We start from the raw sequence: 25,480 nt of genomic DNA, 5'->3' as shown, positions 1-25,480 counted from the left end.
ACCCTTTATGCTCTTAAAAGTTATTGAGAACCCCAAAGAACTATAGGTTATGTGGGTTATGTTTATTGATAATTACTGATATAAAATTGACAAACATTTAAAAAATTAATTAAAAAATAAACTCATTAAATTAATAGAAATAATATTTTTAATGAAAAGTTTTTGAAACAAAAGTTTAGTGAGAGGAATAACATTGTTTTACATTTCTGTGAATTTCTTTAACGTCTGGCTTAATAGAAGATAGATTCTCACATCTACTTCTAAAGTCAGTCTGTTGTGATATGTTTTAGTTAAATTATATGAAGAAAATCCTAGGACCTCACTGACTTCCTAAAAGGGTCTTGGGGACCCCAGAGATCCCTGGACCACATTTTGAGAACCACTGGTATGGGGAAATAGAACTGAGATTTAGTAAGTTAATTTAGACTAACTTGTTTAATGATTTTCAAATATTCAGTAAAGTACCTGATGGTAGTATTTATGTTTATACAAATGTGCTAGGTGTTAAATAGAAGATACATAATATAGAATCCCAGCCCGCTAATAACTCTCAATGTAAAGTAGCAAAATACTCATAAAAGCAAGTATTAACACGTGAAGTAGGAATGCTTTTTTATTCATTAAACAAATATATATTGAGCATCTCCCTTGAGCCAGTTACCTGGTTTATCTTGGGTAAAGATACATCAGACAAGATGGATATGTATCCTGCTCTCTTCAAGTTCACGTATCATATAAACTTATGTTGTTTGTCAGTTAGAGTTCACGAGCTAGGTTTTACAAGTAGCTCTAATTACCACAAGTATGTTTCTTAGCTAGCACCTACCCTCAATCAATATTTTAACAAAATGGAATTTCTATAGAGGCTAGTATTACTTGAGTTCATAAACAATTCTCTATTGACTTAGGTTTGGCCTGTCCAAAAAGAAAGGGGCTTACTTGAAGCAGACTTGAGGTGTAGTTTATTCTAGGTGGTTACTGTTGTGGAGTATGTCTGCCATTTTGCTTCCTAACCACTCCCCTCCCTGCCTTCTCCCTTTTTCCTCTCCCTTGCCACCCCCTAGCCAGGCTTTTTTGTCTGTTAGGAGGAGTGCCTTGAGTTGAACTAAGTGTGCTCGCTTTGTGGTATGGTATAGGATCCTGAAGTTCTCCTTGCCTCCTTTTTCCAGTCTATAAAGTTAGTCATAAATACCTACCTGAGCATAGAGTAAAGCTAAACCTGTGCTCTTGAATTTAAAGAACCAAAATGGTACTATTTCTTGGGAAATTTGGCTTCTGAAGAAAGAAACTATGAACTGATTTGGGTTTTTGTTTTCCATATTTTACAGATGATAAACACAGTGGATCATGCCCATTCTACTACAGTGGAAAAACCAAACAGTGAGGCAGGCGATATAAGAAATGAGATAATTCGAAGTCCTATTTCTCAGGTTCCATCTGTGGAAAAACTGCCTACAAACACAGGGACTGAGGGGTTGCCTACTTCTGGCTCTTTTACACTAGATGATGTTTTTGCAGAAATTGAGGACCTATCAAGTCCTACTGGTGTCTTGGTTAACAGTAATTTACCTGTTGCTAGTATTTCAGATTATAGGTTATTGTGTGGTATTGACAAGAATGTTTGCAATAAGATTAGTCTTCTACCTGATGATGAGGACAGCTTGCCTCCTCTTCTGGTTGCATCTGGAGAAAAGAGATCAGGTAGGATAGCAGTTATTTAAATTTAAAAAGGAGGTGTTTTGTTTTTTTTTTAAAGGAGAATATATTGATGAATTTTGTCTGTGATATATAAAATGTATTTTTAAAAATTTAGACAGTGTGGTTGAAATAGGTACGATGGCATGGAACTCTAGTTTACAAAAAGTCTTACTGTATAAAAACAAATTCTAAAAAGATCTGACCTTTTGAGTTGATTTGAATGTGATTCACTTATCTCATCTGGGTCCCTAATTTAAAATAAGGCAAAAGTCCAATACAACAGGGAAATTCATAGACTTTTAGTCCTGTATTAGTTTTGACTCCATATCATTATTTTTTTTTAAGGAACATAGTGCCTAAAGAAAAGAATATTGGATTGGATGACAAAGCTAGGAATTTTAGTTCCTCATCTGCTACCCTAATACACGTATGACTTGAAGCATGCAATTTAATCTCTTGGGCCTCAGTTTCCTTTGTAAAAGAAGAGAACTTAGGTGGTCTTTAAGGTCCTTTCTAATCTGGAGATTCTGTGGCTATCTCCCACCTTGGAGTAGTTCCCTAGGGATATATTCTTGTTACCCCAGGCATTATGCTGAATCTTACATGAAATGATTATGTTCTGTGCATGATAATGTAGGGGAATGAAGCCTAGGATCTCCGTTCTGAAAGTAGGAGCCATTTCATGATCCTATTGATAGTGGCAAAAATATCTTAAGCCCTGTTCTTTGCATGCCACGTATATTTTCCTGTTAGTTGTCAAGTTCTTTTTTCACCACTTGTCACTGACATAAGGCATATGGCAGCAAGCCATATGTACAAGCATGTATAACTTGGGTCTAGACTACTTTCACAGCTGTAAATTTCAGAATTTGTAATTGGAATGGCTGGCAGATAGGAGTCCACTTTACAAAAACATTTGTTTTAAAACTTTAAAGGTACTAAAATTGTATCAATATGCTGTTTAATCAACATATTTGTGCATAGACTATATATAATATAATTGATCAGGATTTATATGTATTATAATAGTAATATCTTTACATAAATTGAAAAGTAAAAATTAGAATATAACAGTTGTCCAGGTGTTGACTGATTTTATAAAACGTGTTTGCTATTGCTTTTAAATGTGATTAAGCCATTGGTGGATTTATAAATGTTTTTTTCATTATAGGCATATTTAACAGGAAGACATGTTTATTCTAATTAATATATTATTTTCATGTTTTAGTGCCTGTAATAGAAGAACACCCATCTCACGAGCAGATCATTTTGCTTCTTGAAGGCGAAGGTTTTTGTCCCGTTACGTTTGTCCTAAATGCTAATCTACTTGTGAATGTCAAGTTAGCATTTTGTAAGTAATGATTCATCTTTCTTTGCCTAATTGGTAAGCAGGATTTCTGAATAATTAATCACATTGGTTAAATTTAGACTGGCAATGGTGAAAAATAAGCAGTATTGGATATTGGTTTTTGTAGCCAAATATTAATATAAATAAATTTTGCAGTTTTATATGCAGTGGGACTTGAAGTAATAGCTTAAAGATTTTTACTAGTGTCCTTCATTTAGTCCTAGGTTAAGGCCATGGGCTTATAGCAAGCTGTATTTTGATGCTTATGATACAGCTGACCATATATATTTTTTTTTAATTTTGGAATTTTATTTAATTTATTTTTTTATACAGCAGGTTCTTATTAGTTATCCATTTTATACATATTAGTATATATATGTCAATCCCAATCTCCCCAGCTGACCATATTTCATATAGCTTTTAGGTAAATTGAAATTTGCTAATTGAGATAAGCAAGAATCCTGATTTAGTAACAATAAAGACAGTTTTAAAGTAAATGACACGACTTAATTAAAAGTAAGGAAGTAAATATTTCTCAGTAATAAATAGTCTTCAATACTCAATAATGCATCTCTTAGCTTTTCATTCTCTTTGAAACTAACCTGATTCTTACCCACTACATTTCAGCTTGTTAGTGCATCTTTTATTTTACTGTTGTTTATTTATTTTTTATTTTTTATTTTGTGGTATGCGGGCCTCTCACTGTTGTGGCCTCGCCCGTTGCGGAGCACAGGCTCCGGATGTGCAGGCTCAGCGGCCATGGCTCACGGGCCCAGCCGCGCCGCGGCATGTGGGGTCTTCCCAGACTGGGGCACGAACCTGTGTCCCCTGCATCGGCAGGCGGACTCTCAACCACTGTGCCACCAGGGAAGCCCTACTGTTGTTTATTAATTGACTCCATCAGATAATTTTTCATCCTTTCTCTTTTTTATATTAATCTCATACAATTCAATTTAAAGTTTTTGTGAGGAGAATGTTGGGAAACTAAGGAGTTTAAAAAGTTGTGCTTCATGCAAAGGACAATTATATTTAATTTTTTTGTTTAATAGAAGTTGACATTTATAGTTGTACACTTTTGTCACTTAAGATTCCTCAGACAAATATTGGTACTTCTCAACCAATGGATTGCACGGCTTGGGACAGGCAGAAATTATTATTCTATTGTTATGTTTGCCAAGTGAAGATACTATTCCTAAGGACATCTTCAGACTCTTTATCACCATTTATAAGGATGCTCTGAAAGGTATACCATTTTATTTTGAACTGTTCAGACCAGGGGATGGATAAATTAAGGGCATTTTTGCTTTGGGCTATGCTAACTGTACTAAAGATTTATTTTGTGAAGAGATTGCTGATTACTTAAAAGAGCTCTGTCATCATTTTCAGTCTCCTTAAATTTAGCATTTTATGTAATTAGTGTCTTTATAGTTTTTTTAATTTTAAAAGTGAAAATATATTTACCTTCTTGGTCTGTTTACGTGTCTACACAATAATCCCCCCTTATCTGCGGGGGATAAGTTCGATGACCCCACTAGCTGCCTGAAACCACGAATGGTACTGAACCCTATGTACACTGTTTTTTCTATACATACATACCTGTGATAAAGCTTAATTTATAAATTAGGCACAGTACGAGAACATCCGAATTGCCAACAACACTTCTCTTGCACCTTGGGGCCATTATTAAGAAAAATAAGGGTTACATGAACACAAGCACAGTGATACTGCAACAGTCGATCATAACTGAGACAGCTACTGAGTGACTAATGGATGGTAGCATATACAGCGTGGATATGCTGGACAAGTGATTCACGGTGTGGCTCACATCCCAATGGGGCAGAGCAGGATAGCGAGAGATTTAAAATTTGCTGTTTATTGAATTTTCCATTTAATATTTTTGAACTACAGTTGACCAGGGGTAACTAAAACCATGGAAAGCAAAACTGTGGATAAGGGGGGACCACCGTATACTTTTCTGTCTGTATAAGATTTGGGGGACATGATGATGACTTTTCACTTGACCATGAAGTAAGGAGAAAAATTTTAAAACACTTAACGGTTAGAAACATTCTCAAATTTTTGTTCACAATTCCCAATATTCAGGAATAACTGAACTTTGTGCACACAAGGTATTCAGTGCTTCTTCAAGAGTGGAAATAAATGAAAAATATTTTACATTGCTTTTATTTAAGTTTATACTGGGACATTCAAACTCATAATGCTGCTTCAAAACAACTTAAAATCTTTTTATAAATGATTTTATTTCTAGGAAAATACATAGAAAACTTGGACAGTATTACCTTTACTGAGAGTTTTCTCAGCAGCAAGGATCATGGAGGATTTCTATTTATTACACCTACTTTTCAGAAACTTGATGATCTCCTGTTACCAAGCAATCCTTTTCTTTGTGGAATTCTTATCCAGAAGCTAGAGATTCCCTGGGCAAAGGTTTTTCCTATGCGTTTAATGTTGAGATTGGGTGCAGAATATAAAGGTAAGTTTTAGAATAGTAAGCTAAATTACATAGGTTCAAATATACTGAATGTAAATAAGAATTTCAGATATCATTAAAATAAATTTTTAATGGTTTAATGGGACTACTTTTGTTTTGATGTACTTATAAAATTCTAAAACAGCCCTCCTCTACTACCAAATTAGTCTAGACAACGTTGCTGTGTCCTGAGTTTCTAGATATTCATAATTATTATAATTAACTTACCTTAAAATTTTTTTTGAATTTCAGAAAAAAACATAGAAAACCTTGAAAAGTTTTCTTAAAAGTATTTGCTATAGGGAATTCATTTTGTTATGTTGCCTACATATTAAGAAGGTAAATGCCCCCCCGCCCCATTTGTGTACACCATAAAGCCAAACATTAATGGTTGTGAAATAGTGGTCCAGTCTTACATGTATGGTTATTTCTGAGTTGAAATCATTTCTGTGTTCAACTGTCTTTGAATTCATACCCTTTCTTTATCCCTCACTTTTTAAAAGAATAATTTATTTGTTGCATGTAAAGTACATCACATCTAAGGAAAATTTAGGCATTTGATTCTTGTATAATTTAATAGTTATTTTCTTGGAGGAAAATTAAATGTAGAGAAGTTATAAAAGTTACCATTACTATTTCAAAATGGACAAATTCAGTGAAAGAGATACTTATTTAAATCTATTTGGCAAATTTATTTAACTCTCTGTTCTGAGGGGTTGGTCCTTACCATTTAAGATTTAAATATGGGATACTATTAAATTGTGGTGCAAGAAGTAAAAATTAACTTTCATTTCAGGTTTTGTACTGTGTGAACCAAAGAGCTTAAGAGACTTCATTCTGAGCCAAGTGTTTCATCCATTCAGCCTAACATTTTGTCTCTGATACTAATATTTGAATGCTATTTTTATGGAAGGTTAGATCAAAATACTTAGCTAATCTTAGTCAAATGAGGATTACCTACGCTTTTATGTTGAGACTATTTGCAACACCATTACATGTTGGATTAGATGATTTATGAGGTCCGTTTGTAACTCTGACAGATGTCATTCTAAGCCATAACCTCTTGAAAATTACTGTTTTAGATAAAATTACCTCTATCAAGTTGCAAAGGATGCTCTCTTATTCATAAAAGATGAAGTAAAAAGTCAGCATTTACCTTAATCACATTGTTTATCATTTTAATGTGTTTTACCACTAATTTATGTTTCTTTCTGTACTCTCTGTCATCCAAATAACTTAGTTGTCCTTTTTAAAAGTAAAATATATGCTTGTAATAGCAAAGATGTGAGTTGCCCTGACTTATTTTTTTTAAATAGATAATGTCATGTGTGTTTTCTTAGACTTTTAAGGAGGTATATTTGTATAATATGTATTAGAGAGGTTTCTTTGCTTAACCTAAGCTGAGAACTGAAATTCTCAGGTTAATTCTTGGGTTAAAAATGTGTCCGATTTTTATCATCATAGAAATAGTCTTACCTTCCTTTTTTCACTTTCCTTTTCTTCCAGAATTCCTGCTGCATTGCCACCAAGGTACTTTTCCTTTCTGGTGTGCAATATTTATAGTGTCCTAAAGAAACAGAAAAGTAGTTAGGTGACAGAGTCCATATCACTTCTTCTCTGCATTGACTTCTCTGATTCTATGTGTTCCTCTTATCATGCTGACCCAAGAACTATAAAAGTTTACTATCACCCATAAATTCACACAATTGAACATTAATTACAAATGCCTTAAAAATCTTGAATTCTTCATATTTTGCTTTAAATTATCAGAATATTTCTTTTTAAATTATGAGGACTTTATGTAGGTCTAAACAGTTATGGCCATCATAATGTTTGGAAACAACATGTATGATGAAAGATTAAATGCTTTGGAATCAGGCCAAGCCTAGTTTCATATGTGTTTCACCACTTATTAACTTAGAAACCATAGGCAGGGTTATTAATCTGTGTCTCTACTTCCCCATTTGTAAAGTAGGGATAGACATACTTGCCTCATTGGGTTGTTATAGGGTTTAATTAGGATAATGTATGTAAAGGTCCCAGTTCAATGTAGCATCTGGTAGATACATGGTATGGGTTAATGTCATTTCTTACTTTCTCCAGAGAACTGATTGAGTGGTATTTATCCATAATGTTTGACAAATGAAAATTAAAGGTAATAAATTTAAGATTTTTTTGTTTTTTGTTGATGGTAACCAGTTTTCTATTCTTGTGTATAGCATATCCTGCTCCTTTAACAAGTATCAGAGGCCGAAAACCTCTTTTTGGAGAAATAGGACACACTATTATGAACTTACTTGTTGTGAGTAATTGAACTGTTTTATTAAGTGTTCTTATATTGTTACTTTAACAATTCATTAAGCAAATTTTACATACTTATATTTTTCTATTTTAATTTGACATATTTGGTATAATGAAAGTTCATTTATAATAAATCCTAATTCATTTAACATAAATGGCGTCTGTTTTTGATGAAGTGCTTTTTAGAACATGTCCTAATTTATGTATACCTGATTCAAACTGCCTTTTGATTCATTCTGCTGCAGTGCTTACACATTTAGGTAATGTGAGATCCACACAGTTGTTGAAGCCTTAGTAAAAGCGTTAGTAAAGTCAATCAATTTGATGATTTTGAGCAAACTGTGGCCCAAGTCACCTCATTTTTAATAGGAAGTATTGGATTAGATGATCTCAGGTTCCCTTCCACCTCTAATTTCTGTAATTTTGTGTTTACCTCTTATTATAGAAATGTATTTCAGTGGACTTGCTTTTTTTTTCTTTTAATTAATTAATTTTATTTTTGGCTGCATTGAGTCTTCGTTGCTGCACGTGGGCTTTCTCTAGTTGCGGCGAGTGGGGGCTCCTCTTCGTTGCGGTCGCAGGCTTCTCATTGCGGTGGCTTCTCCTGTTGCAGAGCACGGGCTCTAGGCATGCAGGCTTCAGTAGTTGAAGCACGTGGGCTCAGTAGTTGTGGCTCGCAGGCTCTAGAGAGCAGGCTCAGTAGTTGTGGTGCATGGGCTTAGTTGCTCTGCGGCATGTGGGATCTTCCCAGACCAGGGCTCGAATCTGTGTCCCCTCTATTGGCAGGCAGATTCTCAACCACTGTGCCACCAGGGAAGCCCAACTTGCTTTTATTTATCCATGTTCGGTTTGAAAATCTATTGTTTTGGAAGATCTGTAACTAGAAAGAGATCACCCTCAAATACTACAGAATTCTTCCTGAGAATGATAATCTTTATTATTATTGTGGAGTAGCTGGAAGAATTAGCTGGTTTTTGAAGTTGCTATTGCTTTCTGGATGGTGTTTTGATAGTTATGTATCACAAGTTTTAAAATGATGGATACTCTTAAAAAAGGATTTAATGAATGGGTAAATGTTCATGGATAGTAGTTTAAGGTTTATGGAACTATCATTATTTTATGTAGGACCTTCGAAATTACCAGTATACCTTGCATAATATAGATCAGCTACTGATTCATATGGAAATGGGGAAAAGCTGCATAAAAATACCTCGGAAAAAATACAATGATGTAAGTATAACTGCTTTATTCAAGTCTTGAGATAATTATTGAACATTAGATTTCTTTAGAAGTGTGTTAAATTTGTTTTGAATTGGACTAATACATAATGACAAAAAAACTTATTTTTGGGCTTCCCTGGTGGCGCAGTGGTTGAGAGTCCACCTGCCGATGCAGGGGATGCAGGTTTGTGCCCCGGTCCGGGAGGATCCCACCTGCCGCGGAGCGGCTAGGCCCGTGAGCCATGGCCGCTGAGCCTGCACGTCCGGAGCCTGTGCTCCGCAACCTGAGAGGCCACAACAGTGAGAGGCCCACGTACCACAAAAAAACCCCAAAAAACACATATTTTTGAAATTTTAGATTTGTTTCCTAATAGAGGATTTGTTTAATCCTATTTTTTCTTACTCTTTTATCTGTCTTTTAATTGAGGTGATTTTATTTTAAATCATTTGTTTCTATCACATTCTCAGGGAGTTGTCCAGATTAAAGCTTGATAAAGGTGGTCAGAAATGTGACTCTTTGAATTATTATAACTAATAAAGGCACAAAATGTTAAAAATGTTTCTAAATGCATATTGTTTTTTTCCAGGTAATGAAAGTAATAAATTCTTCTAATGAGCATGTCATTAGCATTGGAGCTAGTTTTAGTACAGAAGCAGATTCTCATCTAGTCTGTATACAGAATGATGGAGTTTATCAAACACAGGCCAACAGTGCTACTGGCCATCCTAGAAAAGGTGAGTATTGGTTCCTAGTGTCAATCCATAAAACCATCTCAAAAAGTAGAATTCCTTTCAAAGAGGAATATACCTATATGTAGATATCTTACTTATTTGCTGAATTGATGGTGATGAAACAGTATGCTTTAAATTTTTAGCTATACAAGCAAAAAAATTGCTTCTAATATTTGTATTTATCGTGGGCAACATTAGGTTTAAAAACTTGGAATACAGTATTTATTTTGATGTCTTCAGGTTTAGTGTGTCCCATATGGTGGGTGTCTCTGGAGTGAGGTATTTTTTGCCTTTGTTTGCTCTCTGCTCCAACTCCTCTTAGTGGGGAGCACAGGGTAGATAAGGATGAAGAATGATTTATAAAACTGTTAAGTGGCTGGGAATATAAAAATGATAAAGATGGTGATGTGAATGACATTACTCGGCTGAATGGCCTCAGTGACTGCTGTGATTACCAAATCCTTGCATTAGAGAGCTTAACAAATTGAAAGTTAAGTAAGTATTCCAAAAACTTAATACATTATTGTAAAATAATACATTTAAAATAGTCAGACATTCTGACTGCTAATAAAAATTTTTCCTCTGATTATAAAAGTATGTATACTCATTTGTAATAAGCTTGGAAAATATGTTTGAAGAAGTAGTTAAAGGAAAAAAAGTGCCAAAATATGGCCTTTGTTGACATTTTAATATACTTCCTTCTTATATTGATATATATGTTAAATAGATGATTTTATACTGGATATTTACTTTTATATTGTGCTTTTTTAACTTAACATGCTATTGACATTTTTGTCATTAAAATTTTACAGCTATTTAATATTTATTTGATGAATATTTACATAGTATAAAATTCAAAAGGTATAAATATTCACACTGTAAAATCTCCTTTCCACCCTAGACCCTCAAACTACCCTCTTCCCCTCCCCGCAGGCAACCAAACCAGTGATATCAGTTTCTGGTATATCCTTTCAGGGATTTCTTGCTTGTATGTATATGTAAGCAAACACCACCCCACCACACACATACACACACATACACCTTTTTTCCACTTTTTTAAACAAGTCATAACATTTGTTCCATTCTGTACCTTGTTTTTTCTTTTGGAGATTATTCTTTGTTAGTATATAAAGAACTTTCACATTGCACATAACTTTCCACTTTATATGTGAACATCATTTAATTGTCCCTTATTAATGGACAGTTGCTACCAATCCTTGGCTGTTTATAAAAATGCACTATGAATAACCTTGTATATGTGCCAACATTAATTCCTAGAAATGGAATTTGTATGTCAAAGTATAAATGTGTTTGTAATTTTAATAGCAATTTATCAAGTTGTCCTCCATAGAGATTGTTCTGATTTATGCTCTCAACAGTAGTGGATGTTTGACTTTCCACACCCTCACTTGATACAAACACTGTAAATAGTACAACAGCCATCAATTATTAGATACAAACATTAAATAACCTTTATGAAATATTTTATCGTAACTTTATTTTGTTTGGTATTTTTTGTTCTAATATAAGTGGTATGGGCATGGCGTTTATCAGTTACTTAAAATATGCTATGCTCCACATTATGCATTTAACAAATATCATATAGCATAAAAAGAGCAGTTTAAAACATAATTATTGTATTTTTTAAATTAGTGACAGGTGCAAGTTTTGTGGTATTCAATGGAGCTCTAAAAGCATCTTCAGGATTTCTTGCTAAGTCCAGCATAGTTGAAGGTATGAGTTTCATCTTTAAGATTTGTTTAATGTAAAGATGTTTTCCATCTCCTTTTAAAAATGTATTTGATACTTAAAAAAAGAATATATGTAAGTTACAAAGCATAATACAACAAACTTATGTGAAATCATCACTCAGCCAAGAACTAGAACATGACTAACATTTGGGCCTACCTCAAGCTTGACAACTCTGCCGTAGCCTGCATTTCCTGCTTGTGCATAGCCTAAAGGTTAGTCTGAGGTGACAGCTTAGGGTCTTCCCAGGTCTTTCCTTAGCATGCACACATCCTGAGCATGGACACATTATTGCACATGCATGGGGCCTTCTAAATTCCCAGATATATGTTAGTGCCTTTCAAAGCCCTTATGGACATCTTATTCCCCAACTTTTCCTTTAAGTGTTTGGTTGGCCTATCGTTTGTCTCTACTAGTATCTGCTGCCACAGGCGGCTATGATGTTGATCACTGGCCTCTAATTGTTTTTCACAAATGCTCCCTGAGAAAAGACTATTTTCACTGGGTAAGCTTAGAGTCTGGTCAAATAAAGACATTGTACGTGGAGTCTTCCCAGGAACCACCTGACAAGTCAAAAAATGACAGTTCTCCAGTAATGAGGTTTTGAAGGAGTTCCAGCCCCATTTGCCTTCTCCAGTGGATACCAAGCTGATGGTTTTTACTATGATTGCAGGCTGCTGGTTTTTAGGCTTCTGCTATGCTGGAGAGGAGGGGATGGGAATAGGAAAGTTAAAATGACACAAAACTTGCTGTTTTTAATCAAGTTCCTGCCTTTTTTTTTGTTTTTTTTTAAAAGAACCAGCTTTTAGTTTTATTGATCTTTGCTGTTGTTTTCTTTGTTTCTATTTCATTTACTTCTGCTCTGATCTTTATGATTTCTTTCCTGCTAACTTTGGGTTTTGTTTGTTTGTTCTTCTTTCTCTAGTTCCTTTAAGTGTAAGGTTAGATTGTTTATTTGAGATTTTTCTTGTTTCTTGAGGTAGGATTGTATTACTATAAACCTCCCTCTTAGAACTGCTTTTGCTGTATCCCATAGGTTTTGGATAGTCGCGTTTTCGTTGTAATTTGTCTCTAGGTATTTTTTGATTTCCTCTTTGATTTCTTCAGTGATCTCTTGGTTATTTAATAACGTATTGTTTACCCTCCATGTGTTTGTGTTTTCTACCTTTTTTTCCCTGTAATTGATTTCTAATCTCATAGCATTGTGGTCAGAAAAGATGCTTGATATGATTTCAATTTTCTTAAATTTACTGAGGCTTGATTTATGACCCAAGATGTGATCTGTCCTGTAGAATGTTCCATGTGCACTTGAGAAGGAAGTGTAATCTGCTGTTTTTGGATGGAATGTCCTATAAATATCAATTAAATCTAGCTGGTCTATTCTGTCATATAAAGCTTGTGTTTCCTTATTAATTTTCTGTTTGGATGATCTGTCCATTGGTGTAAGTGAGGTGTTAAAGTTCCCCACTATTATTGTGTTACTGTCGACTTCCTCTTTTATAGCTGTTAGCAGTTGCCTTATGTATTGAGATGCTCCTATGTTGGGTGCATATATATTTATAATTGTTATATCTTCTTTTTGGATTGATCCTTTGATCATTATGTAGTGCCCTTCCTTGTCTCCTGTAACATTCTTTATTTTAAAGTCTATTTTATCTGATATGAGTATTGCTGCTCCAGCTTTCTTTTGATTTCCATTTGCATGGAATATCTTTTTCCATCCCCTCACTTTCAGTCTGTATGTGTCCCTAGGTCTGAAGTGGGTCTCTTGTAGACAGCATATATATGGGTCTTGTTTTTGTATCCATTCAGCGAGCCTGTGTCTTTTGGTTGGAGCATTTAATCCGTTCACATTTAAGGTAATTATCGATAAGGTATGTTCCTATGACCATTTTCTTAATTGTTTTGGGTTTGTTTTTGTAGATCCTTTTCTTCTCTTGTGTTTCCCACTTAGAGAAGTTCCTTTAGCATTTGCTGTAGAGCTGGTTTGGTGGTGCTGAATTCTCTTAGCTTTTGCTTGTCTGTAGAGGTTTTAATTTCTCCATCGAATCTGAATGAGATCCATCGAATCTGAATGAGATCCTCTTTGAATGAGACTCTGGGTAGAGTACTCTCGGTTGTAGGTTCTTCCCTTTCATCACTTTAAATATATCATGCCACTCCCTTCTGGCTTGTAGAGTTTCTGCTGAGAAATCAGCTGTTAACCTTATGGAAGTTCCCTTGTATGTTATTTGTCGTTTTTCCCTTGTTGCTTTCAATAATTTTTCTTTGTCTTTAATTTTTGTCAGTTTGATTACTATTTGTCTTGGCGTGTTTCTCCTTGGGTTTATCCTGCCTGGGACTCTCTGTGCTTCCTGGACTTGGGTGGCTATTTCCTTTCCCATGTTAGGGAAGTTTTTGACTATAATCTCTTCAAATATTTTCTTGGGTCCTTTCTCTCTCTCTTTTCCTTCTGGGACCCCTATAATGCTAATATTGTTGTGTTTAATGTTGTCCCAGAGGTCTCTTAGGCTGTCTTCATTTCTTTTCATTCCTTTTTTCTTTATTCTGTTCTGCGGTAGTGAATTCCACCATTCTGTCTTCAGGTCACTTATCCATTCTTCTGCCTCAGTTATTCTGCTATTGATTCCTTCTAGTGTATTTTTCATTTCAGTTATTGTATTGTTCATCTCTGTTTATTTGTTCTTTAATTCCTCTAGGTGTTTGTTGTTTAATTCTTCTAGGTCTTTGTTAAACATTTCTTGCCTTTTCTCGATCTTTGCCTCCATTCTTTTTCCAAGGTCCTGGATCATCTTCACTATCATTATTCTGAATTCTTTTTCTGCAAGGTTTCCTATCTCCAGTTCATTTAGTTGTTTTTCTGGGGTTTTATCTTGTTCCTTCATCTGGTACATAGCCCTCTCCCTTTTCATCTTGTCTGTGTTTCTGTGAATGTGGTTTTTGTTCCACAGACTGCAGGATTGTAATTCTCCTTGCTTCTCTCCTGCTGTTTTTTTTTTTATAAATACTCCCCAGATTGCTGCAGGCCTTTGGTTAATTTCCAGTTTCAAAAAAGTTTCTTCTGACATTTCATCAGTTTCCTTGTTGTTTTTATGGAGTAGAGTATTTTCGGAAGTTCTTAGTCTGCATTTTCACTAATATCATCCTCCATACTATCTCAGTTACATAGCTTTATAGGAAGTCCTCCCATCTCTGATGCCACACACATGCCTTATTCCTCATTTCAGTAGCACTCTGGCCAGTCTAAACCCTTTGTTTTATCATGTTAATTTTAGGATCAACTTGTCAGATTCTAAAAGGTCCATTGGACTTTTTATTGGAATTGCATTATATTGCTAGTTTAATTATGAGAAAATTGGCATATTTTATATTTTCATTGTTTCTATCCATGTACATTGGCTACCTTCAATTTATTTACATAATATTTAATAATATTCATTTCCAATAAAATTTTATAGTTTTTGTATAGGTTTTGAATATCATTTCTTATTTATTCCTGTACCTCATAGATTTTATTGCTAGTGTAAATGGTATCTATTTATTTACTTATTACAATTTTAGTGTAATGTAAATGCCATTATAATTTTTTAAATTTATTTTTTATTGAGTATAGTTGATATAAAATATTATGTAAACTTCAGGTATACAACAAAGTGATTCACAAGTTTTAAAGGTTATATTCATTTATAGTTATTATAAAATATTGGCTATATTCCCTGTGCTGTACACTGTATCCTCGTATCTTACTCACATTTTACATACTAGGTTGTACTTTTTAATCCCCTACCCCTATATCGCCCCTCCCTGCTTACCTCTCCCCACTGGTAACCCCTAGTTTGTTCTCTATATCTGTGAGTCAGTTTAGTTTTTGTTATATTCACTAGTTTTATTTCTTAGATTCCACATATAAGTGGTATGATACAGTATTTGTCTTTCTCTGTCTGACTTATTTCACTTGGCATGATACCCTCCAAGTCCATTCATGTTGTTGTAAATCACAAAATCATTCTTTTTTATGGCTAAGTAGTATTCCATTGTGTATATATATAAATATATATATATATATATATATATATATATATATATATACCACATTTTCTTTATCCATTCATCTGTTGTTGGATACTTAGGTTGCTTGGCAACTGTAAATAATGCTGCTATGAACATTGGGGTGCATGTATCTTTTTGAATTAGTGGTTTTGGTTTGTTTTTGGATAAATACGCAGGAGTGAAATTGCTACGTCATATAGTAGTTCTGTTTTTAGTTTTTTGAGAAATCCCCATTTTGTTTTCCATAGTGGCTGCACCTATTTACATTCCCACCAACATTGTAGGAGGGTTCCCTTTTCTCCACATCCTTTCCAGCATTTGTTATTTCTGTTCTTTTCGATGATAGCCATTCTGACAGGTGTGAGGTGATATCTCAATGTGGATTTAATTTCCATTTCTCTGATTAACAGTGTTGAGCATCTTTTCACATGCCTATTGGCCATTCTGTGTCTCCTTTGGAAAAACATCTATTCAGGTCTTCTGCCCATTTTTTTTTTTTTTTTAAGAAGATGTTGGGGGTAGGAGTTTATTAATTTATTTATTTTTGCTGTGTTGGGTCTTCGTTTCTGTGCGAGGGCTTTCTCTAGTTGTGGCAAGTGGGGGCCACTCTTCATCGCGATGTGCAGGCCTCTCACAATCGCGGCCTCTCTTGTTGGGGAGCACAGGCTCCAGACGCGCAGGCTCAGTAGTTGTGGCTCACGGGCCTAGTTGCTCCGCGGCATGTGGGATCCTCCCAGACCAGGGCTCAAATCCGTGTCCCCTGCATTAGCAGGCAGATTCTCAACCACTGTGGCACCAGGGAAGCCGTTCTCCCCGTTGTTTAATCAGGTTTTTTATCTTTTTTTTTTTTGATGTTGAGTTGTATGAGCTGTTTATATATTTGGATATTACCTCGTTATTGGTCATATCATTTGCAAATGTTTTCTCCCACTTGGTAGGTTGTCTTTTTGTTGTGCTGATGGTTTTCTTTACTATGCAGAAGCTTTTAAGTTTAATTAGTTCCCGTTTGTTTATTTTTGCTTGTATTTCCTTTGCGTTAGGAGACAGATCCAAAAAAATATTGCTGCAGTTTATGTCAAAGAGTGTTCAGCCTGTGTTTTCTTCTAGGAGTTTTATGGTTTCTGATCTTACATTTAGGTCATTAATCCATTTCGAGTTTTTTATTTTTTTGTACATGGTGTGAGAGAATGTTCTAATTACATTCTTTCCTAGCACCACTTATTGAAGAGAGCGTCTTTGCTCCACTGAATATTCTTGCCTCTTTCGTTGTAGATTAGTTGATCATAAGTGCATGGGTTTATTTCTGAGCTGTATTCTATTCCATTGATCTATGGTTCTGTTTTTGTGCCAGAACCATACTGTTTTGATTACTGTAGGTTTGTAATATAGTCTGAAGTCAGGGAACATGATTCATCCAGTTCTGTTTTTCTTTCTCAAAATAGTTTTGGGGCTTCCCTGGTGGCGCAGTGGTTGAGAGTCTGCCTGCCGATGCAGGGGACATGGGTTCGTGCCCCGGTCCGGGAAGATCCCACATGCCATGGAGCGACTGGGCCCGTGAGCCATGGCCGCTGAGCCTGCATGTCCGGAGCCTGTGCTCCGCAATGGGAGAGGCCACAACAGTGAGAGGCCCACGTACCACAAAAAAAAAAAAAAAAAAATAGTTTTGGCTCTTTGGGGTCTTTTGTGTTTCCATACAAATTAAAAAATTATTTGTTCTAGTTCTGTGAAAAATGCCCTTGGTATTTTGATAGGGATTACATTGAATCTGTAGATTGCTTTGGGTTGTATGTTCATTTTAACAATATTAATTCTTCCAGTCCATGAACACAGTCTATCTGTGTTCCATCTGTTTGTGTTATCTTCAATTTCTTTTATCAGTGTCTTACAGTTTTCCAAGTACAGGTCTTTTACTTTCTTAGGTAGGTTTATTCCTAGGTATTTTATTCTTTCTGATGCAGTTGTAAATGGGATTATTTCCTTAATTTCTCTTTCTGATAGTTTGTTGTTAGTGCCTAGAAATGCAAGAGATTTTTGTACATTAATTTTGTATCCTGCAACTTTATCAAATTCATTCATGAGCTCTAGTAGTTTTCTGGTGGCATCTTTATTATGTTGAGGTATGTTTCCTCTATGCCCACATTCTGAAGAGTTTTTATCATAGATGGATCTTTAATTTTGTGAGAAGCTTTTGTGCCTCTATTGAGATGATCATATGGTTTTTATTCTTCAGTTTGTTAATGTTGTGTGTTTCATTGATTGATTTGCAGATACCGAAAAATCCTTGCATCCCTGGGACAAATCCCACTTAGTCATGGTATCTGATCCTTTTAATGTATTCTTGGATATCTTTTTAAATTAAAACTTTTATCTTTTGTTGCTGGAAAATAGAAATTAATTGATTTCTCTATTTTTATCTTATAACCAGCTATATTGCTAAGCTTACATTATTTAAAATAATTTTCTATAGACTCTTTTAGAGTTTTTTTATAACTATAAATAATGATAGTTTATTAATAATGATAGTTTTGCTTCTTTCTTTACGGCCATTATGGCTTTTTATTTTGTTTTGTTTATTGGCTAGTACTTCCAGTGGAAGCAGTGATTGTAAATGTTCTTGTCTAGATCCATGTTTTTCAGTAATACCTTTTAAAAGTAAGTGAGGTTTATGATTCCATTTTGTGTGCCATATGTCTTCTGATGATGGAATGTGATACATTCAATTATATTTCTTATATCACATTATATGTGATAAGAAGTAAGGAGAAATATGTTTTATTTTTGTTGGGTTGTTGTGGTAGGTTTTGATTTTGCTTCTTTTTTCAGGGCAGCAGTTTGCCCTGGGACATCAATTCTTTGATAGATCTAAGAGTTGTTCATTTTATGTTTGTTCAGCTTTTTATTTTTTTTAATTTATTTTTTTAAATTTTACTGAATTATAGTTGATTTACAATAATGTATTAGTTTCAGGTGTACAGCAAAGTGATTCAGTTTTTCATATGTATATATATATATTTTTTTACAGATTCTTTTTCACTATAGGTTATTAAAAGATATTGAATATATTTCCCTGTGTTATATAGTAAATCCATGTTATTTTATCTATTTTATTTATATTAGTGTGTATCTGTTAATCCCATACTCCTAATTTATCCCTCTCCTCCCTTTCCCTTTTGGTAACCATAAGTTTATTTTCTATGTCTGTGAGTCTCTTTCTGTTTTGTAAATAAATTCATTTGTATTATTTTTTAGATTCTACATATAAGTGATATCATATATTTGTCTCTGACTTCACTTAGTATGATAATCTCTAGGTCCATCCATGTTGCTGCAAATGGCAATATTGCATTCTTTTTATGGCTGAGTAATATTCCATTGTGTGTGTGTATACACACACACACACCCCACATCTTCTTTATGTATTCATCTGATGGATACTTAGATTGCTTCCATGTCTTGGCTATTATAAACTGCTGCTATGGACATTGGGGTACATATAACTTTTTGAATTAGAGTTTTCATCTTTTCTGGATATATGCCTAGGAGTGGGATTGCTGGATCATATGGTAGCTCTACTTTTAGTTTTTTAAGGAACCTCCAGACTGTTTTCCATAGTGGCTGTACCAATTTACATGCCTACCAACAGTTTAGGAGGGTTCCCTTTTCTCCACACCCTCTCCAGCATTTATTATTTGTAAACTTTTTGATGATAACCATTCTGACTGGTGTGAGGTGATCTCATTGTAGTTTTGATTTGCATTTCTCTAATAATTAGTGATACTGAGCATCTTTTCATGTGACTGTTGGCCATCTGTATGTCTTCTTTGGAAAAATGTCTGTTTAGGTCTTCTGCCCATTTTTTGATTGGGTTGTTTGTTTGAAAGTGAGGTGTATGAACTGTTTGGATATTTCTGAAATTAACCCTTCGTTGCATCATTTGCAAATATTTTCACCCATTCTGTAGATTGTCTTTCCATTTTGTTTATGGCTTCCCTGCTGTGCAAAAGCTTTTGAGTTTGATTAGGTTCCATTTGTTAATTTTTGCTTTTGTTTCTTTTGCCTTGGCAGACTGACCTAAGAAAATATTGCTATGATTTACATCCAAGAATGTTTTGCCTATGTTCTCTTTTAGGAGTTTTATGGTGTCATGTCTTATATTTAGATCTTCAATCCACTTTGAGCTTATCTTTTTATATGGTGTGAGGAAGTGTTCTAATTTCATCGATTTACATGAGATTGTCCAGCTTTCCCAACACCACTTGTTGAAGAGACTGTCTTTTCTCCATTGTACGTTCTTGCCTCCTTTGTCAAAGATTAATTGACTGTTGGTGTGTGGGTTTATTTCTGGGTTCTGTCTTTTGTTCCATTGATCCATATGTCTGTTTCTGTGCCAACACCACGCTGTTTTGATTATTGTAGCTTTGTAGTATTATCTTAAGTCTGGGAGGCTTATGTCTCCAGCTTTGTTCTTTTGTGAGGATTGCTTTGGCAGTTCTGGGTCTTCTGTGGTTATATATAAATTTTAGGATTATTTGTTTTAGTTCTGTGAAAAATGTGATGGTTAATTTGATAGGGATCACATTAAATCTGTAGATTGCCTTGGATACTATGACCATTTTAACAATATTAATTCTTCCAATCCAAGAGCATGGGATATCTTTCCATTTCTTTGAATCATCTTCAGTTTCCTTTATCAATGTTTTATGGTTCTCAGCATGTAGGTCTTTCACCTCCTTGGTCAGGTTTATTCCTAGGTATTTTTCTTATACAATTTTTAAAGGGTTTTTTTTTTTTTTACTTTCTGATATTTGTTTGTTTAAAGTAATGCAAAATATTTCTGTAAATATTGTAGCCTGCTACCTTGCTGAATTCGTTTATCAGTTCTCATAGTTTTTGTGTGGAGTCTTTAGAGTTTTCTATATAGAGTATCATGTCATCTGCATATAATGACAATTTTACCTCTTTCCTTCCAATTTCAATACCTTTTCTTCTTTTCCTTGTACGATTGCTGTGGCTAGGACTTCCAGTACTATGTTGAATAGAAGTTAGGTTTATTCCTAGGTATTTTATTGTTCAGCTTTTTTCTTGTTGTGAGGATGGAAGTGACAAGTTCCAAGCTCTTTACATGGAGCAGACACCAAGAAGTCATTAGTATTTTTTGTAATACAGGTTGGCTGGCTTTAATTTATCTAATGTTGTCTTGCTTTTCATTTTTCTGAAGCTGTCTTTATTTCATTCTCATTTTTATGGGTATTTTTGCTAGACATAAAATTCTGCTTTGAAAGTCTTTATTTTCTTTAAAGATGTCATTTCATTGTCTTTTGGCCCTCATTATTTCTAGTGAAGAGTCAGAAATAGTTTTTATATTTGTTTCCTTGTATTTAATGTGCCCTTTTCCTCAGTCTGTTTTCAAGATAGCCTCTTTATCTTTGGTTTTCACCAGTTTTACAGTGGTGTGCCTCAATGTGGGTTTTTTTGTATTTATCCTATTTGGCATTTATTGAACTCCTTGGATGTGTGTGTCAATATTTTTCATCAAATTTGGGGAATTTCTTACCATTTTTTTAAATGTCCTGATCTTTCTTCTCCTTCTGGGAGATAGTCTATCTATGTATATGTAATCCATATCTGTATTAGACTGTTTTATACCATCCCAAGGGTCTTTGATGCCCTTTTTATATTTCTTCATTTTTCTCTGGGTTCTTCAGTTTTGATCACTTTTGTTGACCTTTCTTTATGTTCTCTGATTCTTTTGCCATTTTCAATCTACTATTAAGCCTATCCATTAAGGTTTCTGTTTTAGTTGGATTATACTTTTCAGTTATAGAATTTGGGGGGGGGGCGTTTCCAGTTTTATTTCTCTGTTCAGATTTTTAAAAATCTGTTTATACATTTAGCCAGTATTTGCTTTTCATTCTTTAAATGTGTTTTCCTTTAGGTCCTTGAATATATTTTAGAATAGATATTTTAAAGTGTTTTTGTGTTTAATCCAATGTCTTGGCCATCTCATGGTTAGTTTCAGTTTTATAGGGGCTCACATTTTCCTGTCTTTCGTAATTTTTTATTTTGTACTGTCATTATTGATATGCTTTAGAGACTTTAGATTCTTTTAGCTTTTTGTAAAGGGATTTTTTTGCTGAAGAAGGCTTATTTATGTTTAAGCAGGCATTTTATGTCTGCTTACCCTGAGCTTGTATAGTCTTTATTTTTTGTTTTTTTTAACAGATGGATCTATGGATATCCTAAGGTGTTTACAGTCTGGCAGGACTCATTCTCCAAATCTATTTTGCCTGTAGATTTTGTAAGAGCTTTGATTTGGCATTGCACAGTTCAGGTTAATGAGGTGCTAATGTCTATTTTGGTTGGTCTAGACTACCAATATCCCCCAACATTGCTTGACTTCTATTATCTCTGTTCTGTTCCCAACCATATAATAGCCATTTTCTGTTATGCCTCATCGAGGGTCACTCTATTAATATGTTCTCAGTTATGGTCCAAGGACTCAAAAAGTCCTTGAACACAGTCTCCTGATGCTCCCCTTTTTAGTGTCTTGACCACAGATTTCAGGTTTCCCTAAAGTCTTATCTCTGACTTCTCAGCCCAGTAGAGCAATTGTAGGCCTACTGGTCACCATGCAGAAATTGTCCCCAAGCAGAGAGCCTGGGCAGTTATGGGCTCACCTGTTGAGTTTTCCTGTAGGGACCATGGTATTGTACTTCCTGTTGTCCAGAACCTGAAAACAATTGCCTCATACATTTTGTCTAGTTTTATGGTTGGTTACCATAATGAAAGGGCAGTTTGGCATCATTATTTCATCATAGCCAGAAGTGGAAGTTCTCACCTTTATTTGTTTAAGCATTAAAAAAAAAAAGAATCCTTAACATTGTGAAATATTTTTCATATTCCCTAACAGAAAACAACCATCAAGATGATTTAATAGATAGTCTAAAACTTGCATGGAACATATTTTGATAGCAAAATTTATGGCTTAGACATATAAATTTATATTCAGTAAAAGAAATGTGAAACATAACTCTCATTTTTAGATGGCTTAATGGTACAAATAACTCCAGAGACCATGGATGGCTTACGGCTAGCTCTACGAGAACAAAAAGACTTTAAAATTACATGTGGGAAAGTTGATGCTGTAGACATGAGAGAATATGTGGACATCTGCTGGGTAGATTCTGAAGAAAAAGGAAACAAAGGGTAGGAATTTTTTGTTATCAATATGTAATTGATTTGATGGAGGAGAAAGGATAAAAACATCCTGTTAACAAAATTAACAAAATTAAATATTTTATAAATAAATATAGAATTATACCATTAATTTAAATGCATATACTTTAATTAATAAATGCAGTCTGGGTTTTTCAGAAATGTACCTAACCAGCATCATGTGTGTTTTCTTAGCCAGGATGCTGTAAACTATTAAAGGGTGGTCAGTTTGGGAGGGGGCAAATGCTATGCATTGTGTAGCAGTGTAGGCTTGATGCCAGGTCTGAGAAAGACAAGATACTTTGTCTGTTATATGATACATTGAGGCACATACATATTTCCCCCCCAGACTGCCTTTTATATACCAGATATGTATTTTCATGGAATATCTTAGGATTATTTTTATCAAATAAGTAATGGATTCCCTTTGGGTGCTTATTCTGTATTATATTGATCCACTGTAAATGCAAACAACTGAATTCAATAATATGTACATTAGAGGCCTTACAGAATATTACTGCTATTCCCTCCTCTCTTTAGTTACCCATTTTCTTTCTTTTTTGGAGACTGGCTAAGAGATCTGGAGCAAAAAAGGAAGAGAAGGGCTAATGCTGAAGGATTCCAAAATAGAGTTTTGCAATTCATGAGACAGCTTTTCTGTTAGGAGACTAAGGTATTTTAAACCTCAGGTCTGAATTGGGCATATGAAAAAGTAGATATAATTTGCTACACAATCAAGAAATCTTGGTAAACGAATATGAGCTAAGTTTTAATTATTTTTTGTATAATTGAGATGTCTTACTGCTGCTTTAAATTTATAGCTTTCATAATTTTTATCCTTATTCCATTTGTCCAAGTCTAATAATTTACTTCATAGAAAGTACTTTGGTATTAAATAAATCTGTTCTATTATATTTTATTCTGCAGTGTTATTAGTTCAGTGGATGGAATATCATTACAAGGATTTCCAAGTGAAAAAATAAAACTGGAAGCAGATTTTGAAACTGATGAGAAGATTGTAAAGTGTACTGAGGTAACTTATAAAGACGTTTCCTTCCATTTACATGCTGTGTTTGGATATGTTCTTGTTAATTTGGAGATTTCGCAGTACTCAACCTCTGAATGTTTAAGTGCAGCGTATTACACTTTCATTACACCTTGAGACACACATATCTCCACCCCAGACTGCCTTATATACACCAGATTTGCATTTCCATAGGATCATTTCAGGTTATTGTATGGTGGTACTGCCTGTCAGCTCGCAGTTAAGTTTTCACGGTATTGCCATCTTTGTTTGTATAATAACATGTTATTTGACCATGGTGTTTTCATTTTTCTCTTATTTTACAAACAATAAAATATTTTATAGATACCAGTTTATAATCAGCACTCACATATGAAAGTTAGTTTTGCATGTTCCAGTTTTTTAAAAATAAGAGAATATGAAACTGTAGCCTCACAGCCCCTTAGTCTACCTCCATTCTCCCCCTCACTCTACATCCTGGGTCAGACAATCAACGTTACTGATTTCTTAGGTATTCTTTGTGATTTTACACATGTAGAAGATAGAAACTATAGAGGGTATAGAAATTATAGAACATTATTTCTTTGTTTGATCTTAACTTCATTAAGATGTCCTTATGGGATGGTGGTCTTATAGGGTGGGCTCATTAGTACGCTTCTTTAAACCAAGTTAACAAAGCTTCTGTTGCTACAAGTTAACTTTAGGCAAAAATAGCTAAGTCATTCCCATATTCCGTAATCTTTGGTTTTAAGTTTTACTTATACTATAGATCAGGCTATATATATAGTGTGTGTGTGTGTGTGTATATATATATATATATATATATATATATATTATATATATATACACACTATATATATATAATGTTCCTAACTAGTGAATTTCATGGCACTAACATTGGAATTTTATTCATAAAGTTGAATTGAAGGTAGCAATTTTTGCATTTTTAAAGCTACTTCTAATCTTAATCATGACTTGTTTCCTAATTAAATACATTTCAGGTGTTCTACTTTCTAAAGGACCAGGATTTATCTATTTCAGCAACTCGTTATCAGTTTGCAAAAGAAATAGCCATGGCTTGTAGTGCTGCACTGTGCCCTCACCTGAAAACTCTAAAGAGTAATGGGATAAATAAAATTGGCCTCAGAGTTTCCATTGACACTGATATGGTGAGGCATGTTTTTGTGATGTCTTTTTGAAATGAATATATCTTATATTAAAATAATCCAAAGTTTTTCTTTAACCTTTTACTTTGAGATCACTGAAGAGAACTAAAGTTTGTTGAACGTTAATGTTCGGTACACAATTCCTGTACATTATCTCCTTTACTGTCCACAGCAGGGGCCAGCAAACTTTTTTTGGTCAGACAGTAAATAATTTAGGCATTGCGGTCTGTCAGATTTCTTTCACAACTACTTAACTGTGCCATTATAGTGTGAAAGCAGCTGTAGACAGTATGTAAACTAAACAGCTTAGCTGTGTTCCAGTGAAACTTTGTTTACAGAAACAGTTGGTGGGCCACATTGGCCCACAGGCCATAGTTTGCTGACCCCTGCTCCACAACATTCCTGCTTGATAAGTAGGTTTTTTAATTATGCTGACTAAATTCTATATTCATGTGACTTAAAATTACAAAAGTCTAAAAATGTTAA

General features: G+C 34.3%; 1 protein-coding gene across 6 annotated transcripts in view; it reads left to right on the top strand.

Annotated features, from left to right (window-relative positions):
• ZFYVE16 (zinc finger FYVE-type containing 16) overlaps positions 1-25,480 on the top strand; it is a 58,352-nt gene that overhangs the window by 27,405 nt on the left and 5,467 nt on the right. For 4 of the 6 annotated variants that reach the window (XM_032626694.1, XM_032626691.1, XM_032626689.1 and 1 more), the window contains 11 exons: positions 1,329-1,701; positions 2,927-3,049; positions 4,134-4,289; positions 5,316-5,540; positions 7,757-7,839; positions 8,964-9,068; positions 9,646-9,793; positions 11,444-11,524; positions 22,633-22,795; positions 23,732-23,837; positions 24,830-24,997. In XM_032626694.1, coding sequence (XP_032482585.1) covers positions 1,329-1,701; positions 2,927-3,049; positions 4,134-4,289; positions 5,316-5,540; positions 7,757-7,839; positions 8,964-9,068; positions 9,646-9,793; positions 11,444-11,524; positions 22,633-22,795; positions 23,732-23,837; positions 24,830-24,997 — 1,731 coding nt within the window. Of the gene's footprint in view, positions 1-1,328; positions 1,702-2,926; positions 3,050-4,133; positions 4,290-5,315; positions 5,541-7,756; positions 7,840-8,963; positions 9,069-9,645; positions 9,794-11,443; positions 11,525-22,632; positions 22,796-23,344; positions 23,478-23,731; positions 23,838-24,829; positions 24,998-25,480 lie in introns of those variants that run through there. The other 2 variants (XR_004349198.1, XM_032626693.1) reach the window with 2 other exon arrangements.

Source organism: Phocoena sinus, chromosome 3 (assembly GCF_008692025.1).
Source record: "Phocoena sinus isolate mPhoSin1 chromosome 3, mPhoSin1.pri, whole genome shotgun sequence".
NCBI lineage: Eukaryota > Metazoa > Chordata > Mammalia > Artiodactyla > Phocoenidae > Phocoena > Phocoena sinus.
Note: the sequence above shows the minus strand (reverse complement) of the source record. Positions and strands in the feature narration are given on the sequence as shown.